Source organism: Dendrobates tinctorius, unplaced genomic scaffold, assembly GCF_039654945.1.
Source record: "Dendrobates tinctorius isolate UK_male_01 unplaced genomic scaffold, ASM3965494v1 ptg000065l, whole genome shotgun sequence".
NCBI lineage: Eukaryota > Metazoa > Chordata > Amphibia > Anura > Dendrobatidae > Dendrobates > Dendrobates tinctorius.
In genome coordinates, this window is record NW_027361733.1 from 10,913,584 (window position 1) to 10,934,363 (window position 20,780).

The 20,780-nt window shown below is 42.6% G+C and overlaps 1 protein-coding gene across 1 annotated transcript; it reads right to left on the minus strand.

Moving 5' to 3' along the window:
• Positions 1-4,110: 4,110 nt before the first annotated feature.
• SALL4 (spalt like transcription factor 4) lies at positions 4,111-15,161 on the minus strand. Its single transcript, XM_073580617.1, has 4 exons — positions 14,981-15,161; positions 9,296-11,686; positions 8,606-8,898; positions 4,111-5,808 (listed from the first exon to the last, which is right to left on the minus strand). The coding sequence occupies exons 1-4, from the start codon at positions 15,045-15,047 to the stop codon at positions 5,386-5,388; spliced, it is 3,174 nt and encodes a 1,057-aa protein (XP_073436718.1). The 5' UTR covers positions 15,048-15,161; the 3' UTR covers positions 4,111-5,385.
• Between the last annotated feature and the right edge of the window lie 5,619 nt (positions 15,162-20,780).

Consider the following 20,780-nt stretch of genomic DNA (forward strand, 5'->3'; position numbering starts at 1 on the left):
CCATGTTGAAGAAGGTCGTAGAGATGGACAGCCAAGCCTGGGACTGTCAACTGCCATGCCTTCTATTCTCCATCAGAGAAGTCCCACAGGCCTCTACTGGATTCTCCCCTTTTGAACTATTGTATGGCCGACACCCCTGTGGGCTTCTGGACATAGCAAAGGAGACATGGGAAGCGGAGTCTACACTTTACTGAATTGAGCATGTGGCCCAGATGGAAGCTCTGTGTTTGGTGTCTAAGGCCTGTTTCACACTTCCGTTTTTGTGTCCGCCAAACGGATCCGTTTCCGTTTTTTTGACGGAAACTGATGCAAACGGATCCGTTTTTTTAAAAACGGATCCGTTTTTTTGACGGATCCGCGGTAACCGTAATGGAAGTCTGTGGGACAAAAAAAACGGATCCTGCAAAAAATGGCGGATCCGTTTTTTTACGGAAAACAACGGATTTTGACGGATTTGAAAAAACGGAAGTGTGAAACAGGCCTAAGCCTGAAGCTGACATGGAAGAGGTTGTGGCATAGATGCTGTCATGTGCCCAAAAGCAAGAGTGCCAAGAGTTGCTACATCGGATCAGAGACCTGTTCTCAGAACTACCAGGTTGTACTAAGATCATGAGGTTCTGACGGAGCCTCGTGTCCAGGTCAACTTGAAGCCATATCGTATTCCCAAAGCCCATCGAGAGGTGATCTCAAAAGAGGGGAAGCAGATGCTAAACCTGGGAGTCATTGAAGAGACAAAGAGAGGCTGGTCCAGTCCCATAGTCTTAGTGCCGAAACCAAATGGAGAATAGCAGTTTTGCAATGACTATAGGAAGCTGAATGAGGTCTCTAAGTTCAATACATAATCAATGCCCTGTGTCCATGTATAGGCAAATTCCTATATCCCAAGACGCCAAGAAGACTGCGTCTCAACGCCAGACGGACTCGTCAGATGTCGGGCTTGGCGCTGTCCCATCACAAGAGGTGAATGGTGAAGAGCACCCCATAATATATCTGAGTCAGAAATTGTCATCCTATTAGAATTACTCCATAGTGGAGAAGAAACGTTCTCAATCGGAGGCCAGCTCATCGCAGCAATGGATATGCGGAGCCTCCGGGAGCTTTTACAAGATGCCGGCGGAGCCCCCCACACCACCGCCGAACCAGCCTGGGATTTCCCGGAGGCAACCGCACCTGCCTGGGAGTCATATCGCCGGACCAACGAACATCCCCCTGTGACCCCACTCCACCAGCGCTACCAATTTCCCCCGAGTAAGCTGAATTCAGACTGTAAGACGGACCCCTTTTGACACAATTTTTTTTATCCCTATTTTCTTTCTGAAAATTTGGGGTGCGTCTTAGTCTGAAAAATACGGTATATGCGGTTTAGGTAGACTGTGGGGCTCCGAAGGGAGGTATATTTCTTTTGGGGTGCAAGGCGCATTTTGCTTTTCCAGAGCCTTTGTTCTACCAGTAATGTGGAAGCCCCTATATTTCCATTGACAGATTACAGACTACAGTGACAGCTTGCTTTTTGTTGTAGATTCATTTGACGCTTTTATTGGGAACATTTTACATAACGTTTGGGATCAGTTATCTGGCGCTCTACACTGAGCACTTTGGGGTTTCCATCTAAATCTCCAAGTGACGCAATTCAGATGAAACCCCATCCATTCACTATGAGGCAACTATGAGTTACTCTGGACTCTGTCTGGCCTCTATTTAGAAGCGTATTTCTTTTCAGAAGTGCACAAAACAGTGGCTGACGGCACTTTTATGCAATCCTAAAAAAGATGGACGCTAAAAGATCCACAGTGTCTCCATCAGCCTCATTTATAGGGAATATTTTGCCAGAAGTTCCACATGAATCACGTATTTCAGTGATTTACACGGTAACGCTGATGCAAGCGCTCAATGCAAAGCACAGGATAAATGTGCGCCGAGCCTTACTGCGATCTTTGGGAGGCAGCATGAACAACACAGCAGGTGAAGATTTATTTTTCGGCATTCCTTGTGTGGTATAAGCGATTAGACTACTTTATTATTCGGCTTGTTGAGATTATAATATATGCATCGCCATAGTTTGGTCATGTGATGGCTTGTTTTTTTGCAGGACAAGCTGACTTTTTTTTTTATTGGTACAATTTTCAAGGACATGACATTATTTGATTGCTTTCTATTCCAATTTTTGGGAGGCAGAATGAACAAACCAGGATTTTTTTTTTTTTTTTTTTTAAATTACGTTCCTTGTGTGGTAAAAATTGATAAGACAGCTTTATTCTTTGGGTCAGCATAAATACAGTGATACCACACTTAGTTTATGTTAAATTGCCAAAACAGAAACTTTTTATATAAAGTTACTTTGCAATCGCTTTAGGCCTCTTTCAGACATCCGGTGGCCTGCGGCGAATAGCCGGGCCGCCGGATCCGGCCTGCAGCGGTGACACCGGATGTACATGCGGCCCCTGATGCGGCTTGGAGGACATTTAAAGGAGCCGCAGCACCGGGGGTCGAGAGAGCCAGCCGGAGAGAGATCAGGAGGCGAGAGAGCCTGTCTGATGGGTGTCACAGGTCCGGCACCTCCCATCTTCTTGCGACGCTGTCCTCCTGCTTGCTTCATCGCTCTTCTGCGCAGGCATACTTCTCTGCCCTGTTGAGGGCAGAATAAAAGTACTGCAGTATGCAGGGAAAGGTCAGAGAGCCCCGGTGCCTGTGCACTGCAGTACTTTGCTCTGCCCTCAACAGGGCAGAGAAGTGTGCCTCCACAGAAGTGCGATGAAGCAAGCAGGAGGGAGGCATCACAAGAAAATGGGTGTCCCAGGTCCAGCGCCTCCATCGGACTGGACAGCCCCCCCGGCGAGTATAAGGGTATGTGAACACGGTGTGGATTCTGCTGCGGGTTCGCAGCAGATTCTGCTGCGTTGTACAGTACCTTTATTTCCTATGGAAATTAAAAAACGCTGTGCACATGCTGCAGATTTTTATGCGCGGTTTACAATCCGCAGCATGTCAATTGTCTGGTGCAGAAACGCTGCAGTTATACACCTCATCCATTATAAGGTGTAAAACCGCAGGACTTTTGTCCTGCGGATTTACCTGCGGTTTTCTCTCCAAAATCCGCACACCAAAAAAAAAACAAAAAAAAAAAAAAAAAAAAACACTACGTGTGCACATAGCCTAAGAAAACTTATTTTACGTATCTTACTGGTCAGACCCGGGGCTTATCTACAAAAATAGATAATGCTGTAGATAAGCCCTGAAAGGCAGTGACAGCATCTTATGGTGGCCAAAACATGTGACAGGTTCCCTTTAAATACAATTTCCAACTCAGGAGAGAGAGGTCCTTTTGTCTGCCCTTATTCACACACTGAGGTCAACTTTAACATGTTAAAATTTTTAATATTAGACCGTCCCGATCAGTCACCTTGTTGTTGGGACGTCTTTTATGCTATTTTTGATCAAAAACAGTATTACTAAGAACTCTATTATTTAAATGCACTTTTGCTTTTTACTTACAGTAGGGTTTTTGCTAATTGTTTCTCTTGTAGGTTTACTACAAAATTATAATAGCAAATACCTCCAATTAGAAATATAGCATGGTTCTTCTGATTCACAATGTCACCTACACAATGTGCAGGGCATTACAGTAGCTTATGTATCCATGGTGACGACTACTCAGTGACAATTAGTTGTTAGTGGTCGTAACCATGGATACCCAATCTAGTGCAATGCCCTGCACATGGGGTAAGCAACATAATGAATCAGAAGAACTAGACTACATTTCTAATTGGAGGCATCGGGTAATACAGTTATACCTACTACATAGATTGGGATAGGATCTTGGGGAATTGATTGATAGAAGAAAGCAGTTTTTGGCTTGGCAATTTTAGTAACGGTATAAAACCAGTGCAACACAGATGAAAGAAAAAAAAAAAAAAAAAAAAAAAAGTCAAAAAATTCCCATACCCCCTTATGAGTCATCAGCATAATTTTTAATATTTAGTTCCCTCTGATATATATATATATATATATATAGCGCATCAGTAATGCTAAACTTGAGGCTTTACATACAGTACCAGTCCAGAACACTTGTTTGCTAAAGTCACATACAAAGAAACTTACATGAGAAAAAGCTATCCCAAAAAATTTATTTAAGGAAGGGAAAAAAGAAAAAAAAAAAAAAATTTATACATATAAAACCCCCACAACTCATAGTAATACATTCAGTAGATGCCAAAACACTACATACTCCTAAAAAAAAAAAAAAAAAATATTAAGGGGGTACATTCACATTGCAGAAACTTGGCACTGGAATGCCTTTTGCAACATCAACTTTACAATGTAAACAGGAACTATCATGTTCAAGATTTCTAGTCCAGTAAGAAAGGCACAAAACGGCAATGGTCTGAAAAAATAAGCTATGTGCAAGAGTTTTTTTGTTTTTGGTATTTTGCGCTGGTTTTTTGGCCTTTCAAGAAAAAAAAAAAAAAAAAATTTATATACACAAAAGAGGAAAAAAGGAAAGTTAAACTATGTTCATGTTGCATCTAAGACTCAAGTCTTTATATATTTACATAAATACATACACTTCCCCTACAGCAAACGATAGGGAGCTTTGTAACAACATGAGTGAAGTACATTTCAGTGCTTGGAGGGTTTCCAGTACCAGTAAGGTTTACAGTAGAATGAGTGTGGGGAATAAAATAATGAGGTAGATAAATAAAAAGGTTTTTAAAGAAACTATTAGCACAGGACACCAGAAATTATGTAATACTGCTCAGAAAGACAAACACTTAAAGCTCATTGAAGAAGCCATTGTTACACACATCTAAAGGAGAGTTTTTTGTTTTTTTTTCCTTCTGCTCAGTGGTCTTATCCCAGAAAAACCACCACAAAACCACTTTGAAATACTGGAACAGGTGGCAGACTTCAGATGCACATGGGAGTGCCCTCAATGCACAGTTACTTTGCAGTAAAATCTACATTCAAGACTTCAAAAAAAAAAAAAAAAAAAAGCCTACTTTAAAAATAAAGATATTCCAAAATATGTACTCTAGTTATTTCGTGTACAGAAAATGAGGACTGTTCTCATTTTAAAGTTTTTAATGCAACTCTCAGTTTGGAGGTAATTTTTTTTGTTTTAAAGGGGGAAGAGGACAGAAAAAAAAAAAAAAAAAAAAAAAAAAAATATATTCCACAAAAGGATGACAAGTCCTCAGCAACAAGTTTTTAGTCTTACAGATGCATACTCCTCTACTCCAGTACTGGGCAGCCTTCAGAGATGCTCCAAGTCAACGTGCAGAAAAAGCCACAGTAAGACAATCCAACAAGAGGAAAGACGCAGCAGATCCCAGCCATCTAGTTACGCCATAACACATTTTGGCATCACAGCACAATAAGCCACTTCAGCTAGTTCACAGCTATATTTTCCTCCATGAAGTGAGGGAACTGGTGTTTTGGTGCACTCTCCGCAGATTTTTCTTCTGTCGCCTCAGGCACACTTTGACTAACACTAGACTGAGCGACATCAACGTTTGAGACAGTGACTGTGCTGATGATTGGCGCACTACCATTACTGACCGGTAATGCAGGAATGCCACCACTTTGGATCACAGAGATCTCATTAGTCTTCAGGGCAAGGCCATTATTTAGAGCTGTAGCATATTGGTTCCATACAGCTGGATCTATGTTGACCGTTGAAGGAACAATATACTTTGGAAAAATTTCAGCCACTTTCTTAGTATCGTTTCCCAAGATAGGCATTTGGTTGTCCATGGAAAGTCTCCGTCCTCGACGAGCAGAGTTATTCCACATGTGCGTTCCCACATGTACCTGATAAAGACAGAAAAGGTTAATGATACCATATACATTTCAATGCCTCAACTTTTAGAAAGAGAATGTTAGTTTAGTCAAGACAGCATGCAGGAGGTTTTTGCAAGCTTGAGATTGAATACTGGGATATGTACACACAGTCTAGAATGGGGTGGGGGGAGTACCGTATTTTTCGGACCATAAAACGCACTTTTTTCCCCAAAAATTTTTGGGGGAAAGTGGGGGGGGTGCGTCTTATGGTCGCAATGCACGGTATCTGGTGCGTTGGTGGCAGCGAGCGAGGCTCTGCGGTGCGGGCAGCGCTCCGGTGCAGCGGCTCCGCCGGCGTTTCTTTGCAGCCCGGAGGCCCCCCGCACACCCCTTGCTGGGCGCCGCCATGTTGCGGTGGCCTCCGGGAGCATGGACGCCGGCAAGATGGCCGCCGGTCCGGGGACGGCGCATGCGCAGCTTCAGATCTCGTGCCGAGATCTCGGGGGACGAGATTCAAATCTCGGCAACGAGATCTCATTCCGAGATCTGAAGCTGCGCATGCGCCGTCCCGGCGACCATGCTCCCGGAGGCCACCGCAACATGGTGGCACCCAGCAAGGGGTGTGCGGGGGGCCTCCGGGCTGCGAAGAAACGCTGCTCCCCTGCATCGGAGCACAGCCCGCTGCCACCACCGTGCCGCCCGCTGCCACCACCGCAGAGCCCACCTGCCCCAGCACAGAGCCTGGACCACTGAATGACCCCTGTGACTACTTCTCCACCGGATCCCTTCCCAGGTAAGCTGAATTCGGACTGTAAGACGGACCCCCATTTGACACATTATTATTTTTTTCCCTATTTTCCTTCTGAAAATTGGGGTGCGTCTTATAGTCCGAAAAATACGGTATTTGATCCCTTGCTGATTTTGTAATTTTGCTCACTGACAGGTTAATTTTAACATTGAGAGAAAAAGAGAATATAAAAAAAATAAAGTCCAGAAAAATTCATTGTATAAAGTTATAACCTTATTATGCTGTGAAAAATAAGTATTTGATCCCCTACATACCATAAAGAGTTATGTCTCCTACAGACCAGTTAGAGGCTCCTAATCAACTTGTTACATGCATTAAAGACAGCTGTCTTACATTGTCACCTTTATAAAAGACTCCTGTCCACCGACTCAATTAAATCAGTCAGACTCTAACCTCTACAATATGGGCAAGACCAAAGAGCTTTATAAGCATGTCAGGGACAAGATCACAGACCTGCACAAAGCTGGAATGGGCTACAAAACCATACGCAATACCCTGGCTGAGAAGGAGACATCTGTTGGTCCAATGTAAGAAATACAAAATGACTGTCAATCGACATCGATCTGGGGCACTATGCAAAAATCTCACCTTGTTTGCTATCCCTGATCATGAGGAAGGTGAGAGATCACCCTAAAACTACACGGGGGGGGGGGTATTAACTTGTTAATGATCTCAAGGCAGTTGGGACCACAGTCACCAAGAAAACCATTGATAACACATTACACCGTAAAGGTTTGAAATTCTGCAGTGCCCGCAAGGTCCCCCTGCTCAAGAAGGGACATGTGCAGGCCTGTCTGAAGTTTGCCAATGAACACCTGGATGATTCTGTGAGTGATTAGGAGAAGGTGCTGTGGTCAGATGAGACAAACATTGAGCTCTTTGGCATTAACTCAGCTTGCCTTGCTTGGAGGAAGAGAAATGCCGCTTATGACCCAAAGAACACCATCCCCACTGTCAGGCACAGAGGTGGAAACATTATGTTTTGGGGGTGTTTCTCTGCTAAGGGCATAGGACTACTTCACCACATCAATGGGAGAATGGATGGAACCATGTACCATAAAATCCTGAGTGACAACCTCCTTTCTTCCGCCAGGACATTAAAAATGGGTCATACAGCCAAGGCAACAAAGGAGTGGCTCAAAAAGAAGCACATTAAGGTCATGGAGTGGCCTAGCCAGTCTCCAGACCTTAATCCCATAGAAAACTTGAGGGAGTTGAAGCTCCAAGTTGCCAAGCGACAGCCTCAAAATCTTAATGATTTAGAGATGATCTGCAAAGAGGAGTGGATTAAAATTCCTCCCAACGTGCATAAACCTCATCAACTACAAAAAACATCTGACTCTTGTGCTTGCCAACAATGGTTTAGCCACCAAGTATTAAGTTATTTGCCAGAGGGATCAAATACTTATTTCTCAATGCAAATAAGTTTATACAATGTGATTTTCTGGATTTTAATTTTCGATATTCTAGCTCTCAATGTTAAAATTAACATACCCTCAAAATTATAGACTGTTCATGTCTTTCTCAGTGGGCAAACATACAAAAATCAGCAAGGGATCAAATACTTATCCCCCCCCCCCCACTAAGTCAGGAGCTTTCCTCAACATTCACTTAATGCTCCTATAGACCCCCAATTCACCAGGAGGCCAAAAATACTTTATGGCCTCCATCTACATACAATTTGTAAACACAAAACACGTACAATGGGTCCCTATGGTGGGCAGATGCCATCCAGATAGTGTCCACTATCAGGCATCTGCAATGTGTCTTTAGCTTTGTGTTCGCCAAATATAATTAGGTCTAAGGTTTCAGATGCCAAGAAGTGGATCCCACCAGTTATTTTTAGGGGTAAAATCCTTTAATAAAGCTAAGGTCTGCAAAGCAAAGATCCAATAAAGTTAGCTTACCCCCCACCAAGATTGTATGCCACCATTGCAAATATGTTTTTATTTTCTTTTTTAAAGGGGGGGGGGGTAGGAAAAAAAAAAAAAAAAAAAAAACCCCAAGACACCCTCTTACCTTTAGGTTTCCCTTAGTTGTAAAAGCCCGGCCACATATTGTGCAAGCAAAAGGCTTTTCCCCAGTATGGGTCCTTTCATGAATCTGTAGGGCACTTGCAGATGAAAAGTTCTTATTACACGTAAGGCATATATGCTGCTTTGTTGAACGACGTGGTGGGGCAATTAGGGGGTTCATCCCAGGTGACAGACTTGGTGGGGTAATGAACTGTGCTGTGCCTATAACCCGATCTGTTGGCATTTCCACTTTAATAAGTGTTGGGGGTGGACCAAGGTACACATTTGAACTTCTACCTGCAGAACAATTAAGATGTGTTAAAGATGTGCCAAAAAAAAAAAAAAAAAAAAAGATTATGAAGACGTTACTGCACGCAAAGTCTCCTACAAATCATTCAAATTGCTTTAAAAACCCTATCATATTAAGGCCACATTCAGTATTTTTAAGCAAAAAAAAAATAAAAAAAAAAAAGTGGAGCAGTCAGAGGAAAAGTATAACAGGAACACGTCACCACGTCTGCATTCCCCCCAACCCCCCCCCCCCCCCACACTCCTGGTTTTGGCTTACAAATTCTAAACACTAGCTAAGACATTTTCCTTCAAAATACTATTAGATACACACATCATCATACTAGAATTTTAAAAACATCTGACTGAGCTGTGAGGTAATTTTCACAGGAAGAAAAATACTTACCGAAATCTCCATTTTGGTGCAGTCCTGGTTCTTCTTTGATCTTCCGGATCAAGTTACCATTAGTTAGATCTAGGGCACCATCACCCTCTGTATCAACGGAGCCACGCTCTGGGTGCTCTGCTTTACTAGCCACACATAGCATATCGTGGCCATTAAAGGAAGGTGGGGACTTAGCGGGTGAAAGCCCTCTTGACTCAGTTTGTACAGGACTTTTCCCATTTTGATATTCTTGGTCTCCAATGGAGAAAGAATCATTGGTCAGTCCATCACTTTCTATTGACCCATTGTCCATTGATTTCACACTGTTTTGCCTCTGCAAGTTGAGGGAAGGAGATTTGCGATTTTCTTTAGTTGCAAGTTCAGAAAGCTGGGTCAAGTTCTCTGCCGGGACCTCACCTTGTGGTGTTGGTGGTTTAGAACACAAAGGTCCATCTCCAAGCTCCAAATCTTCTTCCATGTCAATGTCATCATCTGTAAGGCTGTTCAGATCTCCATTCTTCTCATCATTCACAGATGAATCAATGTCAGCATCTTCACAAGCATCTTCAGAAACTGGTGTGTTTGGGATCTGACCACCCATGTGCATTCGTATGTGTTGCTGTAAAACCACAGCATTAGTAAACTTCTTTTGGCAGATTGGGCATGAATGCTGCACTTTTGATGGAGTATTTGCACGGTGCACACCATAGTGGGTCTTGAGGTTGCTTTTGGTTGAAAAGGCGCGTCCACAGATCTTACATTTAAATGGCCTCTCTCCAGTGTGGGTGCGGTAATGCATTTTAAGGGAGCTTGGACAGCTGAGAATTCGGCGACAGATCAAGCACTCGTTTGGGTCAGAACCAGTTTTGTCAATGTTCTCTACCAGTTGTTGGAGCTTGCTTGTTTCTGACCCTTGCTCACTTGACCCACTAGCAGAAGGAGAGTTTAAACTCTGATCAGTGCCAGATTCATGGCCAACTAGTCCAGATGAGACAGATTCACCTTCACTGCCTGGTGAGGGCTTGGACTGCACGTTAATTGGGAGGGAGGCTACTGATGAGTCGCCTATACTAGTTACATTTGGTACGGTTAAGCCAGAACTGGGAAGACTTGTCAGTGTAGGTTTTGGGTCTGGAATCACATTAGACTCATCCAATGGGAGAGACATTCCATATGGGATCCCAGTTGTAGTTGGGACGTTATCCAAATGCTCAGGAACTGGATAGGGATTCATTCTTATGTGTGGGTACTTATCTCTGTGACGCTGGAAGTGAACTTTCAGGTTTCCTTTTGTAGTAAATCTGTTGCCACATATGTTGCACTTATACGGTCTCTCACCAGTATGGGAACGCAAGTGAATTTGCAGAGCACTGTCATTGCCAAACACTTTACCACAAAACTTACATTTGTGCCTGAAGAATTGATCCTCGCCTCCAGGCTTCACTTCAGATGTCGGGACAGGAAACTTGCTTTTCAGTTTTTTTGCAGGGTCATTCAGACGGAGTGGATTCTGGAAGATAACAGTTCCAGGAGGATGAGGTAGGACAGTGCTTGGAAATCGTGTAACAGAAGTAGGGATTCCCCTATTAAGCTCAGGCTTTATTAGTGGGCTCGTGAGGCTAATTGGCACAGGACCAGATGCTGCCACAGGTATGCTGGTATGAGGTAGTTTGGATTGTTTAAGAGTCTCAAGTGTCAAGTTTTGGGCACCAGCCTTCTGCCCAATTAGAGCAACCGCAGCACTAAGTTGATGGGATAAATGGGCACCTAATGCCTTGAGTGGATCTGTAGCTGCTCCTAGTGAAGGATGCAAGGAGTTCGGAGCCATCATAGCAATCTGAATGCGAATTTGCTCAGTAAGCTGGATCTGCTGAAGTTGCTGCTGCTGTAAGCATACCAGCTGTTCAAGAATCATCGGTATGGTGTTAAGATGGTTTGCTGGATTAGAGATGCAATCTGACGTGCGTTGATTAACAGCCACTTTAGTAGTATTGATAGTTTGCAAAGTCACATTAGTGTTTGAGGCCGTCGTTTTAGGCAGGTAGCCAAATCCATTAGCCTTAGGAGCTGACGGAGGAACGGTTTTATTTGCAGAGTCCACTTTTATGTCCATCTTCTCTGCTAAAACAGTTGAGCCCTTTGGCGTTCCGTCCTTTTCGGCTTTATTCTCAGCCGGCTGGGCATCAACACTTTTAGAAGGTGCTTCAGAGTAGACTTTGGGTGTTCCCTCGTTGTCACACTCGCTCATTATCAGGACTGGCTGATTTTTTGTGCAGTTCTTTTTATGCTCTAAAAAATCTGCCTCGCTAAAGAACTCGGCACAGCATTTTTCACAGACGCGCGCCTCTTCCATCTTGCAGCGCTTTACATTTCTTTCACCATCTGTGTCGCTCGGACAGTCTTGAGCTTCAGCTATAAAATGAAAGGTAAAATAAGTAAGCTGACCTATATAAATAATCAATCACTGCATATACACAAAATATTAAAGTGAAACTAATCATGTAGAGAAAGGAAAAAAAAAAAAAAAAAAATTATATATATACACACACACACACACACACACACACATATAACTCCCATTTTGTCACTTTAACTATAGATCAATAACCAGCAGCAGAGAATTCAGAATCAGAAGTACTGGTAGAACTAGAAACAGCAGACAATATTTATTACTAATACTGTATTGGACTATATGTGTCTTTTAAGCTTTTAGCTACAATGTCTTTACAAGCGATTCAATAGACAGAGCAGTTTGTAAACGAGTGCGTGCTTTATTTTGCAAAACAAAAGAATATTAAATGAAGCACATGGCTTTTGTCCTGTACTAGGCACTGTAACATTTGGCTACACAGCAAAATTACAGCCCTGGCCAGCCATTAAATAATGGTGCATGGGGAGGGGGAAGGGCCTTTTCATTAATGATAAAAGCAGAGATCCAGAAAGTTCCTCTGTTTTGCCATCTCTCCACCCCTGAATTTGTGGAATGTTATCTCTCAGCATCTAGTTATCCAATAAGTTAGAAGAATGCAGTGAAGTCAGCAGGGGTTTAGATTAAATCACCAACAAATGGATTTGAGAGAGGGAGAAAAAAAAAAAAAAAAAAAAATCCAATGCTATTGTTAAGTATGCTAATGTGTTTACAGAATGTAAGCCCTTCCACACCTCACCTCCACCACTGGAATAGTGGAACAACCAGACAACTTTAGATGCCCATACACAAGGCTATGTTCTACAAAAGTATCCCAGAAAGAACAAAAAAAAAAAAATAAATAAATAATTTCTTCTGTATTGTCATACACTTTCCCCCTCCCCCCCCCCCACCATCTGCACTGAAAAAAAATTGAGGTGTATCCAAAATAAATCAGATGCTATTTGGTTGATCTGTGTGAAAATAAATAAAAATATTAACACAGAAACAAACCTCACTTCAGCAAGAGGCAATTCCTCAAAGCTTGTCCTCCCCATTAAACAGGGGGCCCATAAACAAGCAGTCACGCCACAGTAAAGCTGCGCTGAAGACACAGACCCTGCTGCCAAGGTCAATTGCAGGAACCCTAATTGTAAGCCTGACATCAGCTTACCACCCACAGTAGGCGGCAAAGGTTACGGCAGCAAGCCACTCGCAAGCGTAGGGGGGCACCGCAGGGATGACCAGTGCTACAAGAAATATTTAGCTTTCCTTAAGGTCTGGGGGCGAGCACATCTGAGAGGACACCTGGCCCAAATAAAATAAGGATCCCTTAGGGTTCATCACACAGACACTAAAAAGGTCCAACATTCAGTTTTTCATGGACAGTCGGATGGGGAGCAGGAGGTAGGGGACAATGTAGAATTATATCCATTTATAAAACGAAAAAAAAGTTAATTATATGCACATTTCTCAAACAAGTCCGTTAAAAACTGATGCCATCAGATTACGACACAAATCCCCCCCCCCATGGAACCATTCCATACATTGCAAAAGTTTAATCCAATCTGACTGCTGTCTGATTTTGCACAGAGCAAGAGATGCTCGAACATTCAAACTGCCCCATAGACCGTATAAAAAAAAAAAAAAAAAAAAAAAAAAAAACTTATACATGGAACTATGATACAGGAAAGATGTACATCTTTGTACTGTTTTAGCCAGTAGATAGAAAAATATTCAGAAAGCTTGCAATGTGTAACCATCTTTTCAGTTAGCCATTAAAAAGGTATCAACCACTGAGGACTCTCAATTCTGAATGTTTCAGATAGAACTAGTAAGAGATAAAAAAGCAATGTCTGAATGAGAGCTTGATCAGAGAAATTATATTATATAGGTACCCTCACCTATTGTATCCTCACTCATCCCTTGTAGATTGTGAGCCCTCGCAGGCAAGGTCCTCTCTCCTCCTGTACCAGTGGCGACTTGTATCATTTAAGATTACTGTACTTGCATGTACTATGTACACCCCTCCTCACATGTAAAGCACCATGGAATAAATGGCGCTATAGTAATATAATATTGATCAAGTACAGAACTCATTATGCCCCCATGTCAGAGGCAAATCTTTCCCCTTGCCTTCTTGAAATCAGCCCCAAAATATCAGAAGCCCAACAAAAAGGTTGTCTATTGGCTGTCTCTTGAAAAGTACAGTAATAACATTTGTTGGGGGAGAGAGTCTGGATCCAGGGTAGTATAGGTGTGTATCAGGGCGATCAATGATGGTGAGAAAAGAAAAAAAAAAAAAAAAAAAATTATATATATATATATATATATATATATATATATATATATACATACACACACACACCCCCACACCCTTGAAAAAGTAGAGCACCCACTGTCAATTTCATAACATGATAATTGGTGGAAAAGAAAGACAAAAAAAAACAAACAAAAAACTAAGATTCAATATAGAAGAGTAAATTAACTTGAAGAACCAGAAGTGATAAATTTAAGAATAAGAAATAAATGTATGGAGTGGTTATCTCCTGATCTTCCCAGATACACAGGGAGAGGTGAACTGTAGGGAGCAGAAGTCACGTGAGGCAGTGGCCAGCACACGCCTGCAGGTGGCGCTACAGTATAAAGATCTGGCATCACCTCTGTGTCCAGCAGCATCGTGATCGTTATCAGAAATGGCCAGGCTGGAGGAGACTCGATGTGAGCAAATACTGAATGTAAAGCACAAGCTGGACTATAGAATACATGGGCACAAGCTACAGAGTAACTGCTGGGGGAGGGAAACAAAAAAAAGTTACTGCACCCCTAAAGGAGAGAACAAAAATAGTAAGCCCCCAATGTTCCAGCGATTAGGGGGGAGGGTCCCCAGCAGTATGGCTACATGTGCAAACAGCCGGAGCACATGCACAAAGGGAAGGAGGCGAGCGGACTGCCAGCCAGGGTCGCCCCCCACTCGCCCAGCCAGGGTCGCCCCCCACTCGCCCAGCCAGGGTCGCCCCCCACTCGCCCAGCCAGGGGCTTTAGCAGAAAAGCCAGGGAGAGCGGACACCGTATATACCTCCATCCCATAATAAAGGGCCCCGCGAGCAGGACCGAGGGAGAGTGTAAATATTTACCCTGTAGAGCCGTAGAAGGGGGCGAGCATGCACGAGCCCCGGGAGGAGACCCCGGATAATAATGAAGCAGGTGCGGACACAACTTGTCACACCGGCGGCGGCAATGTAAGAAAGTTCCCGGGTCCGCCCGGCGGGGAGAGCCCCTCACAGCCGTGTACTCACCGCACGCCCCCAGCTGCTGCCCCTCCGAGGTGAGGTGCTGAGGCTTCGCCTGCTTGCGCCGCGACATGGTCCGTGCATCGGGAGCCAAACAAGTGCCAATTATTCCTCCCTCACAACAAATTCCAAGAGTCGGGTAATTACCCCCCTTCAGGTGGAAATGCGCATGTCGCTGTAATTATGATTATCAATAATGCATTGCGATTTATCATGGGCTCCTGACAGCTGATTGGCCCGAGTCCAAAAAACTCACAGATTATTCAAATAAGGGCTATTGATCAGGAGGGCCGTGAGGGAGCCTGGGAAATGTAGTCCTGGGGGCCAGGCTGCCATGCTCCTCGCTGCAGCACTACTACTGCAACTTTTTTTTTTTCTTCTCTTCTCTTTCAATTACAAGACCCCTCCCCCCAAAGGCCAGAAATGCTTCTATAATTCCAAGTAAACACAATGGGGATGGATGGGAGGGATTTTTTTTTTGCAAGTGAAAGAGAAAAAAAAGAGTTGTTTGCAAATGAATGAAAATAAGCCAGGAGACAAAAGAGAAGAGGAGTGTTATAGCTCCATGTGATCTGTAAGTGGGGATTGTGCCCAGATGTTCCACAGGCTGGAGTTTGCCAATAGGTGCTGAGGTGTATATATATCTCCACATATATATACATTTATATTAGCTATAATATGTGTATATATATATATATACAGTGTGTCCCAAAAGTCTGGACACACAGGAATTCTCATTAGTTATAATACTATGATTTTAATTATAATTAATTATCATTTTAATTAATTTCATTACCTAGAATAGAATCTGCACAAGTCCCCTCTACAATGTAAAGTGCTGCAGAATACGTTTGCGCTATAGAAATTAAAAAAAATAATATAGAATTTGCATCACTCATTATGAAAATCATGTTTACGATGTTGTTTAATATTCCACTTAAATAAAATATTGCTAATAAATTTCAGTTCTTGATAATATGTGGTTTTGAGATTTTTAGGGACGACCTCTGTGTACATGTTGGAGGATGGCGCTCATGGTGATAAAAAAGGGGATTCTGCCCAGAACTATTGAGAGGTATTCTTTATTTACAAACAGAAATGAAACCTGTATTTGTTCATCTTGGGCTGAGTTGACACCAGTGTATATTGCTGAGCTGAGAGAACTGGGTCTATTATGGTAATCACTCTCTGATCATAGTGTGACCCGATTCTCTTGGTTGAGGAAAAATGGAGATAAAAAAATCTCCGTCTTCTCCATTCTGTCAGTGTACAGAGAACAGACTGCACTCTGATGTCATCCAAGTGCAGTCTCATGGTTTCCATGGACTCATTGACTTGCATGGTAAAGTGCATTCAGATAATCGGATCAAAATTGGGCATTCTGCCATTTTTTCCTCAGATCGAGAAAAAAAAATTGAACGTATCCACAGCACCAAAGAATAATATTGAAGATTATTATTATTATTATCTACCTGCAATCTGATGTTTTACTGGATCGCAATCCGACCGAAAATTCTGCCATCTGCACGAGCCATTAGGTTGGGTTCACACGAGTGTAGACAAAGTTGTTCATCCTGAAAAACGGACAGTTTTTTCCATCTGTATTGTATCCGCTTTTATACATCAGCAGTTACTACAATTTACCAATTACCGGACCTCTCCTGGCTCCTGCGCACTGCAGTACTTTACTCTGCCCTCAACAGGGCAGAGCAGTGCGCCTGCGCAGGAGCCGCGACGGGAAGCAAAGAAGAGGACGTCACTGCTACAAGATGGGAGACGCCGAACCGAACTGCGACACCCATTGGACCAAAACCGGACTCGGACCGCCCCTGGGTGAGTATAATCTAACTCATTTTTCTTCTCCTTCAGGTTACATCGGGGGCTTGTCTACAGCATTACAGAATACTGTAGATAAGCCCCTGATGGCGGTGGCCGCATCTGATAGTCCAAAAATGGGGTGACAGATTCCCTTTAAACTGATCTGACCAACCCGATAGAATAACTTGATCCGCCTGCTGTCTCTGCGCAGTCTGGTTGCCAGACAGACAGCATTCAGGCCAAAATACGGTCATGTGAGCGTAAGCTTAGGGACAGGATAGTGCTCCTCAATAACAATCCTTATAAATATCTGTCTCCGAGACGATGGCTCCTGGGAAGTAGGAAGCCTTAGGGTTCGTTCACACAAGCGTGTAACTCGGATGAGAGTGTCAGCACAGTGTGATCCGATTTTCTTGGATATGGAGAAGATGGGAAAATAATTTTTCCATCTTCTCCATTCTGTGATGCAGTGGAAATCAGACTGCACTCAGATGTCATCGGAGCGCAGTGCGATGTTTCCACGTAGTCATTGACTCGCATCACCGAGTGTGATCCGATTTATAGATGTAAATTGTGCATGCTGCTACTTTTTTTCCTTGGACAGATTTGGTCCAAGAAAAAAAATCGGACATGTGCACGGTCAAATAGAATAACACTAGTCCGAGTGCGATCCGATATTTAGTCGGATCACACTCGGACCCAAATTACGGTCATCTGCATGAGCTCTAAACCTGATACTTTGTTGCAAAGGTAATAGGGGGATTTGTGGCATAAGCAATTCTGCATTTGTAGACAACGTGAATTAAGGCCGTGTGCCCGCTATGAATCTTTGGTGAGTTTTTGATGTAGGCTATGTTCACACGTGGCATTTTTTCTGCTCTTTTTTCTGCTCTTTTTTCTGCTCTTTTTTCTGCAGCAAACCCTGCTCTCTTAGCTGCAAAGAAAAAAAGCAATTTTTTTTTTGATGAATAAAACTAACTTTTAAAACATTCTGTATCATATGCACACACCCAAAAAAATGAAACAAATATGCAATAAAACATGCTTTTTATAAACAGCTTCTGCAGGCTTTGCCTATCGAACAAGAAAAAAAAAAGTGCAAAAGCGATTTTTTTATTTGGACTTTATATTATGTTCCCTTGTACTGGCAGAGGGGGAAGTGACTGAGCAGATTACTTATTCAGTGTAAACCATAATGGTGGTTATGTCTGTAGCATCAACAGACCCGGACACATTGTACACACCACATTCTGACTCCAATCATCCCGTGTATACAACCAATTTCCTGTCTCTTTTCACATTTTACCCTATATGGCTGTTAGCAGAAAACAGATTTAATAGAAAGTAAATTGGTGTAATGAATGTTTCCTGTACTGACCATAGGTGCAACAGTTCTTAAAAATCTGACAAACGTACACGCTGATCAATTTTAATCTTAATTAAAAAAAAAATAGTTTTTGCTACAGAGGCCGTTCCGTCCAAGCAATTTCATGGGTTTATTAATTAGTGTCATGATACTAACAAGTCAGACATAATGTGAAGACCTGTGTCAGGTGCTGTAGGTTCTATGATGAATTTTGCACTACTCGCTTGCCGTGATAGTTTTGTCCTGCGTGATCTGACTCACGACTGTTGTATGAACACACCATTGTCTTAAATTGCGTGCTAGAGGACTCTTTTTTTGTCTTATCATTTAGGCTATGTGCACACGCTGCGGATCCGCAGTGGTTTTGGCCCTGCGAATCCGCAGCGTTTTTTGCTGCGGTGTACAGTACCTTTATATTCTATGGAAAACAAAAAACGCAGTGCACACGGTGCAGATTTTTCCACGCGGATTTGCTGCGGTTTCCAAACCGCAGCATGCCACTTCTTTGTGCGGATTCCGCTGCGGTTTTACACCTGCTCCATTGTAAAGGTGTCAAACCGCAGGGGAAAACCGCAGGCTAATCCGCAGATAAACCGCAGGTCTTTTGACCTGCGTATTTTACAAAATCCGCGCGGTAAAATCCGTAGCAGAATCCGCAGCGTGTGCACACACCCTTAAAAGTCAAGTTTACGCGAGTGTATAAAAAAAAAAAAAATCGACAAAATTCGGATCGATTTTCTTTCCAACTTCAATCTATTCAATCTCAATGCTCCATTGAATAAATTGGGCCAGAAATACAGTTGTGTGAACCAAACCTAAGGCTATGTTCATACGTTGCGTTTTTGCAGTGTTTTTTTTTTTTCCCTCTGCTTTTTTTAATGCAAATTTTAAGCTGCGTATTACATCATCAGCAAAAGTCTATGAGATTTCAGAAATCTCATGCACACACCTTGGTTTTATTTTCCTGACTGATTTGGAAAACAGCTGCGTTTTTTTAAAACTGCAACATGTCACTTCTTTCAGTGTATTTCCAGCATTTTTCCACCCATAGAAAACAATGGGTAAGTGGAAAAATGCAGCAAAAAATGCAGGTATCAGGTTTTACTGCGTTTTTGGTGTAAAAACCTAAGTGAGGCTATGTACCCACATATGCAGAAAATTCCTGACTGAAAACCGGACTCCTTCCCAAAAAACGCACCTTTTTTTTCCTGCGCGTTTTTGTGTGACTTTTGCACATTTTTTGTGCGTTTTTTCCGGAGCGTCCTCAGTCTCATAGAAAATAGTTACAAATGCGGATTTTTCCGCAAAATTAATGAGCATGCTGCATCTTTTACCGCAATGCGTTTTTTTCGCTGAAAAAACGCATCAATATGCACAAAAAGTGCAGAATTCATTAAAATGAATGGGATGCTTCTTGCAAGCGTTTAAGCGTTTTTGCTAGTAAAAAACGCTTAAAAAACGTGAAAAAAACGCTTACGTGTGCACACACCCTAATAAATCAGGCTTTTGGGGGGGCACTAAACTTTATCAACATGCACAAGAGACAACGAAAACTCAGACAAAAAAGGCAGCAAAATCTAAGCAGCTTAAAATTTACATGAAAAAAAAAACGCAGCAAAAACGTAACGTGTGAACATAGGCTAAGGCTGGGTATTTCTCACGTTGCAGATGTTCCGCAGCATTTCTGCCCCAACTATTTTACTTGTATTTTTTTAATTACCCCAAGAAAAATTGTCATGTTGCTGATTTCAAAACCACAGGTCAATTTACATTGCATAAAAAAAAGCACATTGGGTGTAAAATTTCTCTAACTCCAATCCACTTTGCTGAAATTGTAAAACGTTGCGTGCTTTAGCGCATTTTGCAGCTTCCAAATCTCACCATGTACTCATTATGAAAGCTTAGCCTCAGGGTATGTCCGCACGGACAGAAAAGCGTCTCACGGTACCGGTGTTGGGAAGGAGATTTAACAATAACAAAATCTCATCAGTGTGAACTGAGCTTTGTGGCAGATTTGACATTCGCAGACTGACAACTTGTCCTGTGATTTTTATTTCACCCTTTAGGGTATGTGCACACGTTGCGGATTTAGTGCGGATTTCCCCTGCGTTTTGACACCTGCGGATTCCTATAATGGATCAGGTGTAAAAACGCTGCGGATTCCACACAAAAAATTGAAAATCCGCGCAGAAAAATCTGCAGCATGTGCACAGCGTTTTTCATTTCTCATAGACTTTAGTGGTACTGTACAATGCAGCAGAATCTGCTGCAGATCCGCATGGCCAAATCCGCTGCGGATCCGTAGCAGAATCCGCAACGTGTGCACATACCCTTACAGTACGAAGCGTAAAATGTCCACAAACACGCAATAGTCTCCCACTGAAATTCACTCTGCTGTTTGCCGCTGCGGAAAATTGTTGAAGTCGGCATAAAGTGTCTAAAACCCAGAATTAATTAGAAGTATACATTTTCATTAGCATTTTGCCCTGATATATCCACAAACTTATTATAATTGTTCGTATTGTATAATGCCTCCACTTTCTGCCTATGCGGTGTCTTTTTATGCCGTCTTTAGGCTGAGCTCCCATGTACTATATATGGCTGATTTATAACAAGTTTTAC